This window comes from Somniosus microcephalus, chromosome 1, assembly GCF_052327205.1.
Source record: "Somniosus microcephalus isolate GS21.2 chromosome 1, FLI_Smic_1.0, whole genome shotgun sequence".
NCBI lineage: Eukaryota > Metazoa > Chordata > Chondrichthyes > Squaliformes > Somniosidae > Somniosus > Somniosus microcephalus.
In genome coordinates this window covers 207,283,659-207,298,574 of record NC_140987.1, presented here as the reverse complement: position 1 = coordinate 207,298,574, position 14,916 = coordinate 207,283,659, and the positions used below count along the sequence as shown (strand labels likewise).

Here is a 14,916-nt window from a genome sequence, read left to right as displayed (position 1 = left end):
TCTCAAAGAAGGAGATGTTCTCTTGATGAAGGACAATCAGGCAAAAAGGAATGAATGGCCTATGGCTATCATCGTGAAGTCCCATCCCAGCCAGGACGGGAGAGTGAGAAAGGTGGACTTGAGAGTCATCAAAGACGGAACAGCAAAGGTCTTCTCTCGGCCTGTCTCTGAGGTGGTTCTTCTTTTGTCACCAGAGGACTCCAGTGACAAGTAAAGTTAGGATTATGTGGAGTCGCTAACGACCCCAGATGGGGAGTGTTCTGGACTTATTACATGCAGATAGCACCCTCTGGTGGTAGTTATTGTATAGCAGTGTTAGAATACAGAAGAGGTCATTTGACCTCTTGCTCCTGTTTGACCCCAGAAGTAGTCTTGCAGAAAGAAGCTACTGAGTAATGGAGAATCTTCCATGAGGAATTCTCAATCTTATTCCATTTCATCTCATATGCTAGGCCAGATGCAATATCTGTGAGTATCTTTGTTTGTTAACATGATAGCAACTTTGTCAGTGTAGTATTTGACAACACTTTGTTTATAAAAAGTTAATAGTTGGTAGTTACTGAAGTCCAGCTCAAATGTTAGTTAGTTATACAATTAGTCTATTCTATTGTTATAAATATGTTTTTATCTTATGTAACATTTAATGTATAGTACTCAGTTCTATGTACAAAACATACTTTGTCTTTGTTTACAGTTTCACAAATTTGTTCAAGTAAAGCTTCAAAACAGCAAACCGGCTTCTCGAGGAATTATTTGAATAAGTGTTTAACTTGCTGGATAACTAGGTAGGAGCATGTCTAGCGAGACCAGTATAATGAAAGAATTCTGGCCTTTGTAACATGACAAACTGGGTTTGAAACTAAAAACCTAACAATGGAGAAGCTGTGAGCAGCATTCACGCTATTGAGATAAGATAAGTTGTTGACACTGAATCAATAGCCTTGTTGAAACAGGTTAAAGGTTCCTGAAGTCTGCAGCTTTGAAAAGAACATAATGGTACGCCCTGTTAAGGTGTCTTAAACCAACACTTCGGAAGAAACACAGAAAATTAAGAAACTTATGCCTTTGTGAAAATGACATCAAATGAAACACAGGCGACACGAGTCTGTATTACAACCAGCTGAGGTAACTAAGAAGACAATGGTGCACCCGGTTGAGGTATTTTTAATTTACACGTCACAAAAAGACAGAAACAGAAGACTTTGGTAAGAATGACATCAAATAGATACACCTGCTCCACACTTTTTTATGATAAGCTTCGAACACCTAAAGGTAGTGACATGATTCTTAATGCTACCAGCTGATCTAACTATAAAAATAGCAGGAGTCAGCAGAAAAATGACTAGAGATAATTAGCTTACATCAGCAGAAAACTTCAAAGGAATTACCACTGCAAAAGGGTATAAAAATTGAACTTTCAAATGGGATGATAGACTCGCTTGATGGGGCAAAGTGATTCTCGGCTTTAGAGCTAGCTCTGTAAGTCTACAACTCTTTGTATCTTGGGGATCAAGGTATTGTATTTGATTTTGGTGGATATCCTGGAATAAACTAAAAACTGTATAACTAGAGAAGTTAAGATTTGAGAATAAGTATCTCTGATAACAGAATTGTAAGCTGTTTGTATTTGGAACTGTTAATGTTGCGAATGAAACACCTACGGTAATTACATGTCGGTTCTTTAGTAAATCTAAATATTTTTAGAATTGTCTCACATAGTACTTCTGTAGCAAACTCGCAAACTCAATCTCTTTACGCTCTTTGGTGAGGAGTTGCAGAAATCTGGGGGAGTTTTCCGGACCCTCATAATATCCAGAACGTTACAGTCTAGCTAAACTTATTAAAAGTGCTATCTGGAGGATGGTAACATCTTCAGGTTGGTCCTTTCCTTTAGGGAGAGATAGTCTGGACCTTTAGACCCAATTAAGCATCTTTAGGATTTGGCTACCTCAAACTTTAGTTGAAAGTGAATGTCTGGGGAATACGCCTGATCCGGGGTAGCCCTAAAGGGGCTAGGGCTAGTAATTATCTTTTCAGTTGTTCTTCAGTTGTTGGATGGCCTTTTCAACCTCATCCTGGGCTGGGGTTGTGCTGAGGTTGTGGCGGGTAGCATGCTGCGGGATAGAGTTAAGGACACTCGCGTCGAAGACAGTGTCTCAGTTAAGGAGATCTTCGAAGTGCTCCTTCCAGCGGGCACTGACTGCCTCTCTGTTCTTGATGAGTACCTCTCCGTTCTTGGCCCGCAGTGGGGTAGGACCTTGGGTGATTGGGCCGTAGATGGTCTTGACTGTGCTAAAGAATCCACGTACGTCATGGTTGCCGGCTAGCTGCTGGATCTCCTGCACTTTCTCCACCCACCATCTGTTCTTTAGGTCGCGAGTTTTTTGTTGGACCTCGGCCTTCAGGCATCTGTAGAGCTGCTTTCTTGCTCTCGAGTTCTGTTGCTGTTTCCAGATCAGGAATGCCTTGCGCTTGCGGCTTATTAGCTCCTGGATCTCCTGGTCGTTCTCGTCGAACCAGTCTTGGTGTTTCCTGGTCGAGTGACCGAGCGTCTCTTCACAGGTGCTGATTATGGAGGCCTTAAGTGCAGACCAGGCGCTGTGGACACTCTGTGTCTCTGCATCACTGGGAGTCGTCAGGTTGGTTGTGAGGCACAGGCTGAATAGGGCTTTCTTAGCAGGGTCTTTGAGTGCTCCAGTGTTGATTTTCCTGCGGCATTGCTTCTGTTGCCGCCGTTGTTTTGGAGCTATGTTGATGGAGAGTTTACCTCAACAATGAATATGGGACACCCATCAGGAAAAAAAGACCATTCTGTTTTGCAAACAGGCAGTCAGTCCAGCAGTATCTGCAAGTCTTAGTCATTAAACCAGATTTCCTGAACATGTTGTGCAATCATTTTTAACAGTACAGAGCTCAATTAACCACATTTTCATCTTTGTTAGCTGCTTAAATGTGAATAAGCATCATTAATGGTTATGTCTGGCCTTTTTTCTGTTATTCCCATTAATTTCTGTTGCATGAAGTCATCTGCAGTAAAATTGAAAGCAACCACCATTTTGATTGACAGCTCTTAAAGTTACCAGCTGAGGAAAAAAGGGAAAACTATTCCAATTATCTCATTATCTTATCAGTCTGCAGTGCAAAGCCAAAATACTGCAGATGCTGGAAATCTGAAAAATAAACAAAAAATGCTGGAAATACTCAGCAGGTCAGGCAGCGTGGTTTCAGGCTGTTCTTGCCCTACGGAACTTATTCCTTCCTGTCTTGGCTCTATTTTTTTCTCCCCTTGTCCAGTCTCTTCCAGCCTACATCTGTGATTCTTCCAAGGCCTTCCGTCCCTTTAATAGTTTCCAATTTCCTGGCCTTAACCGTCTCTTTTTTACCATTGGACATCCAGTCCCTCTATACCTCCATACCCCACCAGGACAGCCTAAGGGCCACTCCAGCTCCTATTTCTTATGCTCTTATGTTCTTATTCGCTGCTCATGACACGGTCTCCTCTACACTGGGAAGACCAAACGCAGGTTGGGTGATCGCTTTGCTGAACATCTTCGTTCAGTCCGCAAGCTTGACCCTGAGCTTCCAGTTGCTTGCTGTTTCAATTCTCCGCCCCACTCCCACTCTGGCCTCTCTGGTCTCGGCCTCTTACACTGTTCCAATGAAGCTCAACAGAGGCTCGAGGAACAGCACCTCATCTTTCGATTAGGCATTTTACAGCCTTCTGGACTAAACATTAAGTTTAACAATTTCAGATCATAACAACTGCTCCCATTTTTCTGAACTGTAGGTGCTGGTAATGATTCTGCTGTTGCCATTTACACCTCCTCTAGATCCATCTTTTGTTTCTTGATTTGTTCCATTACAGGTACCATCCCCTTTTGCCCTGCACCATCATCCCTTTTGTTATTTAATCACTCTTGCCTTCCACCCTATCACAGACTTTCCCTTTTGTTTTTTCTTCCCTTTCTCCCTTTCCTTGCCTCTGTATTTGCTTAAAACCTGTTACATCTCTAACATTTTCCAGTTCTAATGAAAGGTCATCAATCTGAAACGTTAACTCTGTTTCTCTCTCCAAAGATACTGCCTGACCAGATGAGTATTGCCAGGATGTTCTGTTTATATTTAAAGTATATTCATATTGTGTTTTACCACAGTGAGCACAGACACAGGGCTGGATTTTGCCAGCCCCGAGGAGGCAGGTATGGAGGCGGGACTGCCAGTAAAGTTGCAGAATTGACAAACCCGCCCCCAACCCGCCTCCATGCCCGCTTGCCAGGAGGCAGGAAGCCGTCCTGCCCCGGGACCCGTCTCCTCGAGGCGGGAAAGGGATTAAAGCCTATTAACTGCCTGTTAACAGGCAGTTAATAGGCAGAAAATAGGATTATCCCCATTTTTCCATCCAAAGTGCAGGCTTCCCGACTTCAGGGAACCCCGCCAGGGTGTAGGAGACGAGTAGGAGGTCTGCGGGAGTCGGAGGAGTCTGAAAGTGCGATGTAAAGGTGAGTGATGGGTGCAAGTGTGTCGTGGTAAGTATGTAAGGTGAGTGTTAAGTGTTAGAAATGTTCACTTACCTTTGTTTCTGCCTACAGCCTTCAGCAGCTGTGCAGCTGGAGTCCCGACATCACCATTGTAGATATCACAGAGTGGCTGTTGGATCCTCCGAACCAACAGCCAGGTGATTTCTGCAAAGTTGAAAGATTTGATGAGTCCTGAACACAAGGGCTCATCAAACTACACAGAATGTCAGTGTTTGACAGCTTCACAGAGCTGTCAAACGATGACATTTCTTCTTTCAAAAGTTCTTGACAGATAGCACATTGACGTGCTCTGTCACTGACTTCCCCCTAACTGGCCTGCTGAGCCCATTGGGCAGGCTTAACAAGGTAATTCAGGGTTGGCCAGAAGCTGATGGAGGCGGGATTGAAAGCCGGCAAGCAGCAGTCCCGCCTCCAAAAGCTTCCCATTGAGAAAATCCAGCCCACAGTCAGTATATAACTTGAGCAATGAACATTTTTTTCTTGGTAGAGGTTATCTCACTTTCCCAGAATTAAAGTTAATGATTAAATATATACCTTAATGTACTAATAGGGTCATTTTTAGTCATAAAATCTACAATAGCCCTCCGATTCTGTCATGGCAGTTTCTAAACAAGTACTGTATTTCTCTTGTCTTCCACCAGCCACGTAGGTTTAGTTATGTGTTCAGCTCTGGCATTACAAGTCATAGGTAGCAACAGGCTTTTGCAAATTCTGAGACTTTTAGGAACCTTTATTAGCATGCCAATACATCCTATACCAAATCATCAGACTCAATGCTAAAATGCTAAAATGCGATTTTTATACACAACCATTGTACAACAACAACTTGCATTTATATAGCGCCTTTAATGTAGTAAAACATCCCAAGGCGCTTCACAAGAGCATTATCGAACAAAATTTGACATGAGCCATATAAGGAGATATTAGGAGAGGTGACCAAAAGTTTGGTTAAAGAGGTAGGTTTTAAGGAGCGTCTTAAAGAAGCGAGAAGTACAGAAGTGGCGATGTTTAGGGAGGGAATTCCAGAGCTCACGGCCTTGGCAGCTGAAGCCAGTGGTGGTGTGATTAAAATCGAGGATGCGCAAAAGGCCAGAATTGGAGGTGCGCAAAGATCTCAGAGGATTGTAGGGCTGGAGGAAGCTACAGAGATAGGGAGAGGCAACGCCAGGGAGTGATTTGAAAACAAGGATGAGAATTTTAAAATTGAGGCGTTGCCTGACTGCGAGTCAATCTAGGTCAGCGAGCACAGCGGTGATGGGTGAACAGGACTTGGAGCGAGTTAGGGTACAGGCAACAGAGTTTTGGATGAGCTCAAGTTTATGGAGGGTGCAAGGTGGGAGGCCGACCAAGAGAGCGTTGGAATGGTCATAGGATTGAAACTGTTTTGAATGATACTGGAAATTACACTTTACGATGGAATTTTAAACAGAAAGGGGGAAAAATTGAGTCACGCCCCCTTTGGGGCGCTAACTTTGCCGGGGCGCTACTTTTAGCACACCGGAAAACTTAGCGCCCCCACGACCGAAATTGAGTGGTAGCGCCCGAAGAGGGAAGCGGGGCGTTACTGGAAGTGCCCTGCCTCCCTCTTGAGGCGCTGCGAGGGAATATCGCAGCGCTAAATGCCACAGTATTGCAGGCCTTCCCCCCCTTCTTAAAGGGGAGGGGCCTTGCACAGCGCAACCCGGGGCCCAGCTGTGCCACCGGGGATCGGGAGTGTCGGTAAAAGAGCCCGGCACTCAAGAGAAGTGCCGGGCACACGGAGAGCAGCCGGCACTCTGCGGAGGGGCGGGCCCGGAGGCCAGGATAGCAGCGGAGGCAGGTGCTGGAAGGCGGCCAGCAACAAAAATGGCTGCCGCCCCGGCCGCAGGTAGGCCCCCGACCCCATCGGACACAGCGTCCGGCGGTAAGTCAGGATGCGCTACTGAAGATCGCGGCCGGGGTGCGAACGGGGTGCTGCACATGGCGATGACATCATCCCGGGTGGCGCAGTGCTGCGGGGTGCAAACGATTACTGCCGTCGCTAACCTCCCGCTAAATTTCACGGGAGGCGTTGGCGGCGATGCGCCCGGATGCTAGTTGCTTTGTGCCCCGTTAGCGCCCTCTTAGAGCGCTAACGGGAGGCGCAAAGCAGCCAAATTTTACTTTCAAATATTAAAATAATACTAGGTTCAGCCTCCCAGTTAAGGCACTCAAATACAGAACTGTCAGGACGTTGCAGCAACTCTTGAATCCAGTTTTACATGACAGAGCTCCACTGGGTTTCATTGAGTGAAATGGAAAATTTCAAGTTTTATGTATTTTGTATTTGCACTTTAGTAATTTTAGAAAGCTATTGGGAATGATGTGCTTCTTATTTTGACCTACCCATCACTTTCAAATCATGAGCTGCACGGTGGACAAGTAACAGATCAGAGCAGACTACGTAGTTTAGAAAGAAGATTGAAAATGATGTCAACTATGGCAATCTTCCAGAAATCTTATAGCACAAATTATGTGGGAAACGAAAGTTCAGGAGTCGACAGGTTTGAAACAACAGATCAATAATCAAAGAAATACATTTGTTCTGATGCAATCGTAATTACTTAAAAACATTCCATAAGTGAACGTAATTGAAATTGAGAATTATTTATCCCTGCACAAAACAAGATCACAGGAAGAAAGACGATGCATTTATTCAGCCGATTATCACATCCTTAAGATGTGTCAAGTGCTTTATAAACAATGGATTACTTTGAGGTGCAGTTACTGTTGTTATATAGGCAAACATGGCAGACAGTTTGCACACAAAGAGAAAATGAATTAATGATCAGATCTTTGGTGGTGTTGGCTGAGGGAGTAATGTTGGCAAAGACACAGGGGAACTTCTTGCTCTTCTTCAGACAGTGCCACGGGATCTTTTATGTCCACCAGGGTAGGTAGATGGGGCCGTCAGCAACACGGCACTCCATCAGTAATGCACTGTGTCAGCTAGCTAAGGCGATCAGGAGGTGAGCTTGAATCTACAGCCTTCTGATTTAGAGGCAACTGAGTCAACTGAGCTACGCTGACACTTATGGATGAGTAAAGACTTGGAAGGTACTTGAGCATCGTTGTAATCAAGTTTTGCTCAGTTAGTGTCTTGTACTGATGTTTCTGGTTTAGCCAAGGTTCACCTGTATTCACATCAGTATTGGTGGGGACATTTGTGCAGCAATGCACGCATGCAAGTAAAGGAATCTCAAACTTTTACAATGAACGTCAAAAGAGATGTACATGCATTCAAATGCTGAATCTTAAATGTTTAAGCTCTACCTACTCTAGATATGGTGGTAACCTAGTGGTTATGGTACTGGACAAGTAACCCAGAGGTCATAAGTTCAAATCACACAGTTGTAAAAACTGAATTAAATAAATCCAGTGATTTGAGAGCTAGCACCAGAAAAGTAACCATGACAGCTGCTGAATTGCTGTAACTAACCTAACTGGTTCACTAATGTCCTTCAGGGAAGGTAATCCTGCCACACCTACCCATCTGGCCTCCACATGACTCCAGCCATGCAATACATAGACCTATTGGCAATGACTCAGGTATCGTATCAGGACAAGACTTAAATAAATACACCCCGGTTGACCCAGCCAAATGCTCCTCACTAACATCTGTGTACTGGTGGCCAAGTTGGGAAATGTCCCACAAACTCGTCAGACAGCAGCTTGACTTTGTCTTCTATCTATCAGCCAACATCCCAGACTCTTCCATCACCATACCTGGGTATGTCTTGTCCTACCGGCCAGATAGACACACCAGATGGTCGGGGCACAATGATATACAGTCAGATGAGGCCCCTGATCACATGAAATTTCATGGCTTCAGGTCAAATGTCACGGAAACCTTCTGCTGATCATCACCTACTGCCCTCCCCCTTCAAATGACAAATATATTCCTCCATAATGAACATCATTTTGAGGAAGCTCTGAGAGAAGCAAAGGCACAGAATATACTCCTGAAGGCCAGTAAGTTTGAATTTTAAAAACTCGCGCCATTTTAAGATCATCCCATGCCATACACCTTCCTTGGCAAATAACCAGCAGTTATAAGTTCTGTAACGGGCCAAAAAGAGGTGCAATTGATTAGATTGTGGAGACTTGCCCTCCGATTTTTATCTTTATTCTGTGCCTCTCCTCAATGATCCAGGAGTCAGTCACATAGGGAAATTCAAGAATAAGCTTGTATTCTACAACCAACAAGCTGTCTCATTGGGCAAACTTATAGCCAGTGAGTATTCTGCTTATAAAAGTGTGCCATTAGGAAGCTAGGGTATTTCCTCAACACACGAGGGGAAAAATTGAGTCGCATCCCCTTTGGGGCGCTAACTTCACTGGGGCGCTACTTTTCGAGCCCCGAAAAAATTTGCACCCCCACAGCTGAAATTGAGTGGTAGCGCCCCAAGAGGGAAGCAGGGCGCTACTGGAAGTGCCCCGCCTCCCACTTGGGGCGCTGCGACGGAATATTGCTGAGTATTGCAGGCCTTTCTCCCCTTCTTAAAGGGGCCTTGTGCAGCACGACGTGGGGCCCAGCTGGGCCACCGGGGATCAGAGTGCCGGCAAAAGAGTCCGGCACTCAAGAGAAGTGCCGGGATCATGGAGCGCAGCCAGTACTCCGCACGGGGGGCGGGTCAGGAAGCCGGGGGCGGCAGTGGAGTTAGGTGCTGGCAGGCGGCCAGCAACAAAAATGGCCGCCCGGCACCTCACCTTTAAATAGTGCCATCACGGCCACAGGTAGCATCCGGCGGTAAGTCAGGGGGCAATACCAAAGATCATGGCTGGGGTGTGAGCGGGGCGCTGCGCATGGCGATGACATTATCGCCGGCGGCACAGCGCCGCGGGGCACTAACGGTTACCACCGCCACTACCCTCCCACTGAATTTCGCGGGAGGTGTTGGTGGCGCATTGCCAAGGCGCTAGTTGCTTTGCACCCCATTAGCGCCTTCTTAGAGCACTAATGGGAGGCGCAAAGCAACCAAATTTTTCCCCCACTAAGTTTTAGGGGAGAATTTTTCGGGGGTCAGCAGGTGCATTTGGTGGCGGGTTGGGTGGGAAATGTTTTATTTTGACAGCAGGTCAGGAACCCGCTGTCAACCCACCGCTTCGCGTCTTTCCCAGATGTTGGGTCTGTTAACACTGAACAGACCCGACATGCAGCAGCAGGGGAGGCAATTTAGGTCATTATGACCTTGTTAAGAGCCAATTAAAATGTATTTTGAGCTCACCTTTAAATTTTATGAGGTCGCCCACGGGTTCCATGCTGCTCAGGGATCATGTCAGGTAAGGAGGTCGGGAGTTGAGTTAGCATGACATGATCTCTTTACTTGACAGCTACAAATGCTATAACTGCTGCCATCTCATAGCTGTTCACTTTCCAAACTCAAAAGCTGTTGCTTACTGCATTTGGAAGACAGATTGAGCTTTATGTAGGTTGCAAGTGTTTAGAGTAAACTCTGTATCCAGTGTCACCTCATTGGAACAACCTCTCTCACAACATTGACAGATCGCTTCTGTCATCTCAAGTTCACCTGCCATCTATTACATTAGCATTGGTGTCCTTGAAACTATCTCACCTTGGTCCTCAGAGTCCCACCACGATCAGCCCCAATGCTGGCAGCACCAGGCACACCAGCAGCACCAACTACAACACCAAACTTCTCCGCAATCAATTGAGGCTGCACAGCTCACAGGGCATCAGCACCTGACCACATTACTGCCCGGGACGCCAGAGATGGCCTCACCATGGCCAGATTTACTTCACTTGACGCTATACACCCTGGCTGCCACATGATGCGCCAGGCAGGCACCACCCCACACCAACACAATAAAGCATCCCTACAATGCCCAAGCCATTCCTTTCACACTCATCAGCATTGCGGGTGGTACCATTATGTCTCACCATTCACTGCAACTCACTAAGCCACTTCCAAAGGTGCACACAAATCTGTCCAAGAATGGAAAGTGTTGAAAATAAAGATTTCAATGCTTAACAGCACATTAACAGAAACTTTACATGAACATTGGCTGAAACACCCAAGTGCCTACCCTTGTGTGTTGTTAGTTGGTATGATTGGACTAGGATGAGGGTGACTATGAGGGGTGGCTAGTGAAATGGGGAAGTGATAATGTAGATAGAGAGGGATGATGGAGGTGTAAGGTAAGTTGGTGTAAGGATGTGCAGGGGTAGGGTAGATGGGGATGTGATGAGTGGCACAGCAGGATGAGGTTGAGTGTGGCTTTGTAGTAACGTTTCATGATCTACTGAATCACTGAGATCAATGAAAGGTTTGCAGCCTGGTCCTCCTGACGACCTCCCTGCTTGTGCCCTCCTGTACAATGTGCAACCAGGCTGCGCTGATTTCCTGGGCAGATCTCTTCCACCCTTTGGAAGGGAAGAGAACCTCCCTGCACGTTGTGACTTCCTCCATAGCATATGGAGGGAGTTATGGGAGAGCCTGGGTGCAGCCGTGCACCTCTGTGCCATGCTTGTCAGTGTTTGCAGCACCTCAATGCTGTAGAACACTGACAGCACAACTGTCAAAATCAATTTGCACATGGTCCCTTTAAGGAAACCGGCTGATGACATGTCATCAAGTGACGTCATCAGATCCCCTTCTTTCAATTGGCCGGCAAATGCGCTGGGCGGGCTTAACAGGCCCAATCAACGTAAAATCACCTTGGATAGCGGGTTGGAGCCAACAGCGAGGTCGGGCCCTGCCACCGACCCCGGCCGCATAGGACCCGCCGAGGTAGGCGAAATCGCGGCCTTAATGTTTGCAATGACAACTGTTAACTGTAAAAACAATGGACAAGTTATTATAAAATAGTATTTCCATTGTGGAATGGACTTCAGTTTTTTTTTCAAACTTTCCTTTTTCTTATATTTGGTCATTATATATGAGTCAATCCATGAAAAAGTTATTGAGCATATTGCAAAAACTAATTGCAAAAATAGTTGCAAGTTTCCATAATCTGATAAATACTCCAAAAATAAAGTAAAATATGGTGTTGTGTTGCTTCTAATTATATTTTGCTAATTGTATTGTTTGCACATGTAGTGTAATGCTGGTTACAGGGTCATAACAAACAGTTTTATTCATGTACATCTTGTTATTGTACAAAGAGTATTTTCAGCAGAAGGCCCCTTTCTTTAAAATAAGCAGCTTGGCACAGATGCAACACAGGTGTAAATCAGAGAGGGACTGGGACAGAGAGCAATAAAGAACTACTACTACAGAAAAAGAAACAGAATTAAGAATAAAAGAAAATCAGACAAACAAGAAGTTTCTGACAGTAATAACGGTGCAAAACAACAGTCGACAGAACAACAGCTGAGTTGATGTGAACCACCTGCTCACTACAATGGATACACCCTCACATTAACTGTTAAATGGTTTGATATTTATAATAAGTATTTAAAGATCCTATATTACAAAAGATGTTTTTTTTATCTATTCCATCAACGTGCAGCTTTAATAAAAAGATCTGTGTTAACTGATTTAGAATAAACCTTGTTTTGTTTAAGATAATCTTAATTTGTTCAATAAACAATTATACATAATCCTAAATTTTAAGCTGCATTTATACTTCATCTTAACCTTTTGTTGTCTGCAGAAGTGCTTCAACAGCCCTTTTACTTGAATGGGGAAAGAAAGAGTTGAATTCAGCCAAAACCTACCTAAAAATAAGTTCTAAACCTGATATGCAAGCTGTGTAGAAGCACATGCGTGCAACACCAGCATGGGTTTTAAAGCAGCATTGTGATTAATAATTTACAAGGTAATAAAATATTCAGTTTGATGACAGAGCTGTGGGTTCAGTTTTAATACTGAAGATTTGACAATCTGTATTAGTTATTAGTACTTCAACACGGCTCAATCTCACTTCAATAATACAATCCTAAGGAAAGCAAATAATAAAAAATAGGCTGAATAGGATCAGTAAAAATGTTTTACACGAAAATGTTGAACCCCTTAGAGTTCGTCCAATGCATATTAAACAACAGTGTGGCTACATTTCATTTCTATATTGCTGATCAATAATTACCTATCATACAACTCCGATACGGAAAATCCTCAATGTTCAGAGAACGAATTAATCTGCTTTGTGTTTACATTTGGCTTTCTACTATCAGCAAGATAACTTGAACAGGACAAAAAAAACATAATAGATGCTGAAAGCAGATCCTCTCTTGTTTTTTTAAAGAACATTTAGAAAAATTGCATCATATTGCAAATGGTATTTGGGAGTCGGTTGCATTGTGCTCGACAGCGAATGGTGTCCATTATTGCCTCGCCCTCTTGTCTCTCACTCGCTCCCGATACCCTGCTGAACAGGCTGGGTGTCTGCTGTCTGTGCAGTCCCGGGTGTTGTGATTGAGTGCGCGGTGCGGAGTGTGAGCTGAGCAAAGCCACAGTCTCGCTGCTCTGCTGACGCAGTCCGCGCTTCTAACAGCTTTGTCCTATACAGACTGGAGCAAGATCAGCAGCAACATCCACCGGACTGCATTTAACCCACCATTATAGGTTAAAAAGACCATCTTATCCGGGCGAGAAGGGCCGAGCTTTAAAAATGCAGGACAAAATCTGAATTAAATATCCACACGGTGCAATATGTGTTTTTAAAGACCAGACTCCGGCGTTTATTACAGAGCAAAAAAAGAAAGCGTCCTGCCGAAAGGTCATCGACCTGCTGAGTATTTCTAGCATTCTCTGTTATATTTTTAAAAAGAAAGCGTGATTCACATAAAACCAATGTGGGACTGGCTTAAAATTACGCATTTAATTAAAGTTTGCCGACCAGTATCCATCATTCAGTGTTGAACTGATGTTTTTCTTTCATCTTAGCGAGCACGAGAAAAAAAATCGTTCACCATCTCTGTCCAGGATCAGTAAAGCAACAAAGAGACAGAGAGAGACTTGCCCGGGCAGACACATGGAGAATGCAAAGGTCCCGCTGAGATTGGCACGTTGCTCGCTTCCCTCGTTATCTCTGTGTATCCAATATGCCCCCACCCCCAACACCTTCATCCCAACCATGGCTTGCCCCCCATCCCCATCCCACTCTAGTTACTGTAAAATATCCATTCCCAAACCAAGAACGAAGCAGCGTGGCAAAACCCCCCAATAAAACAGCCGCTTTGTTGACACCACTTTCCTCTCACTCACTTCTTCGGACAGAGATGGGGGGATCTCGGGATCTTTCACTAACAGGATTGAAAGGGTTAAAACTTTCCTCAGCTCCGTCAACATTACACAAACTGCAAATTGCGTGCTATCTGGGATCAAGTACGTCCTGAAACGGAAGGGAAATGTCAGGTTTAAATAACAGAGGACACACACATTACATATAGGTACATATTAACCCTATCACAGCTGAATAGAAATCTTCCAACATCGCTAAAGGGTCCTTTTTTTTAAAAAAAACCTTGAAATGATCTTCGTATGGAACAGCTCGGGGTCTGTTGGACCATCGGCAAAAAGTGCTGACAGTGAAAAGAACAGATTTGCAGTCGCATTGACTGTCCTGCTGCCTGGAGAGCTGTTTCTGGGCGAGAGGCGAACAGACACAGGCAGGCGGGCTTTAGCTCCTTTCACTCCAGTGTTGTATGAATAAAAAACTCCCGGGACTCACCTTTGGCGAGGTGGAGGACACCCAGGCTGATAGACAGGATGAAAGTGGCGCAGAAGTGATGTCTTCTCATGCTGACGGTCCCCCCTCTCGCTCAATAGCTTTGTACCCAGGGCGTCGCAACCAGTTTCCCCCTTCTGCGCTCCAGATCGGTTCGCTGTGCTGTTTGGTCGGGGCAGGCTGGGCTGGGCTAAGCTGGGCTGGGCTGGACAGTCGGTTCGGTGTTGAAGTCAAGACGCAGACAAAAGCTGTCTCCCAGTCAACGTCTGCGGGGAAAGCACTGAAACACTGGACACTTTGAGTGACGCCAGATGATGGTGTCAGTGCAATCACGGAGCGGCGAGTGCAATGAGGAGCAGCCCGAGATAGCGCCGGCTGATACTGTTCCTGCCACACAGACTGGAGAGAGAGAGAGACAGCGCCGCCGCTCCACGTGTTCCTCCCTGTCCAACAACAGCGTAGAAACTACACACCTACTTCACACCCCTCTCCTCTCCTTCATCATCTGCAGGCTCCCGGTCACCCACTTGCTTTCTCATGCACCAAACCAGTTTGTCATGTCTCCATGCTCTTTTATCAGCTATTTTATTTCTGCGCTCAAATCTCCTTTTTAGATTTCCAGCATCCGCAGTACTGTATATAGCTTTTGCACTCCTTTTTAATAGCCAGTTTTATTTGAAATGATTTCATCCTGTGCTTATGTTGTTTTACTTCGTTTATTTTTCTC

The 14,916-nt window shown here is 45.1% G+C and overlaps 1 protein-coding gene across 4 annotated transcripts in view; it reads right to left on the bottom strand.

Annotated features, from left to right (window-relative positions):
* The window catches only part of LOC147124559 (EGF-like repeat and discoidin I-like domain-containing protein 3), a 367,544-nt gene extending 352,924 nt beyond the window's left edge, over window positions 1-14,620 (bottom strand). For 2 of the 4 annotated variants that reach the window (XM_085989340.1, XM_085989347.1), the window contains exon 1: window positions 14,193-14,620. In XM_085989340.1, coding sequence (XP_085845466.1) covers window positions 14,193-14,262 — 70 coding nt within the window. In that variant the 5' untranslated portion in view covers window positions 14,263-14,620. Of the gene's footprint in view, window positions 1-12,605; window positions 13,522-14,192 lie in introns of those variants that run through there. The other 2 variants (XM_085989352.1, XM_085989355.1) reach the window with 2 other exon arrangements.
* Between the last annotated feature and the right edge of the window lie 296 nt (window positions 14,621-14,916).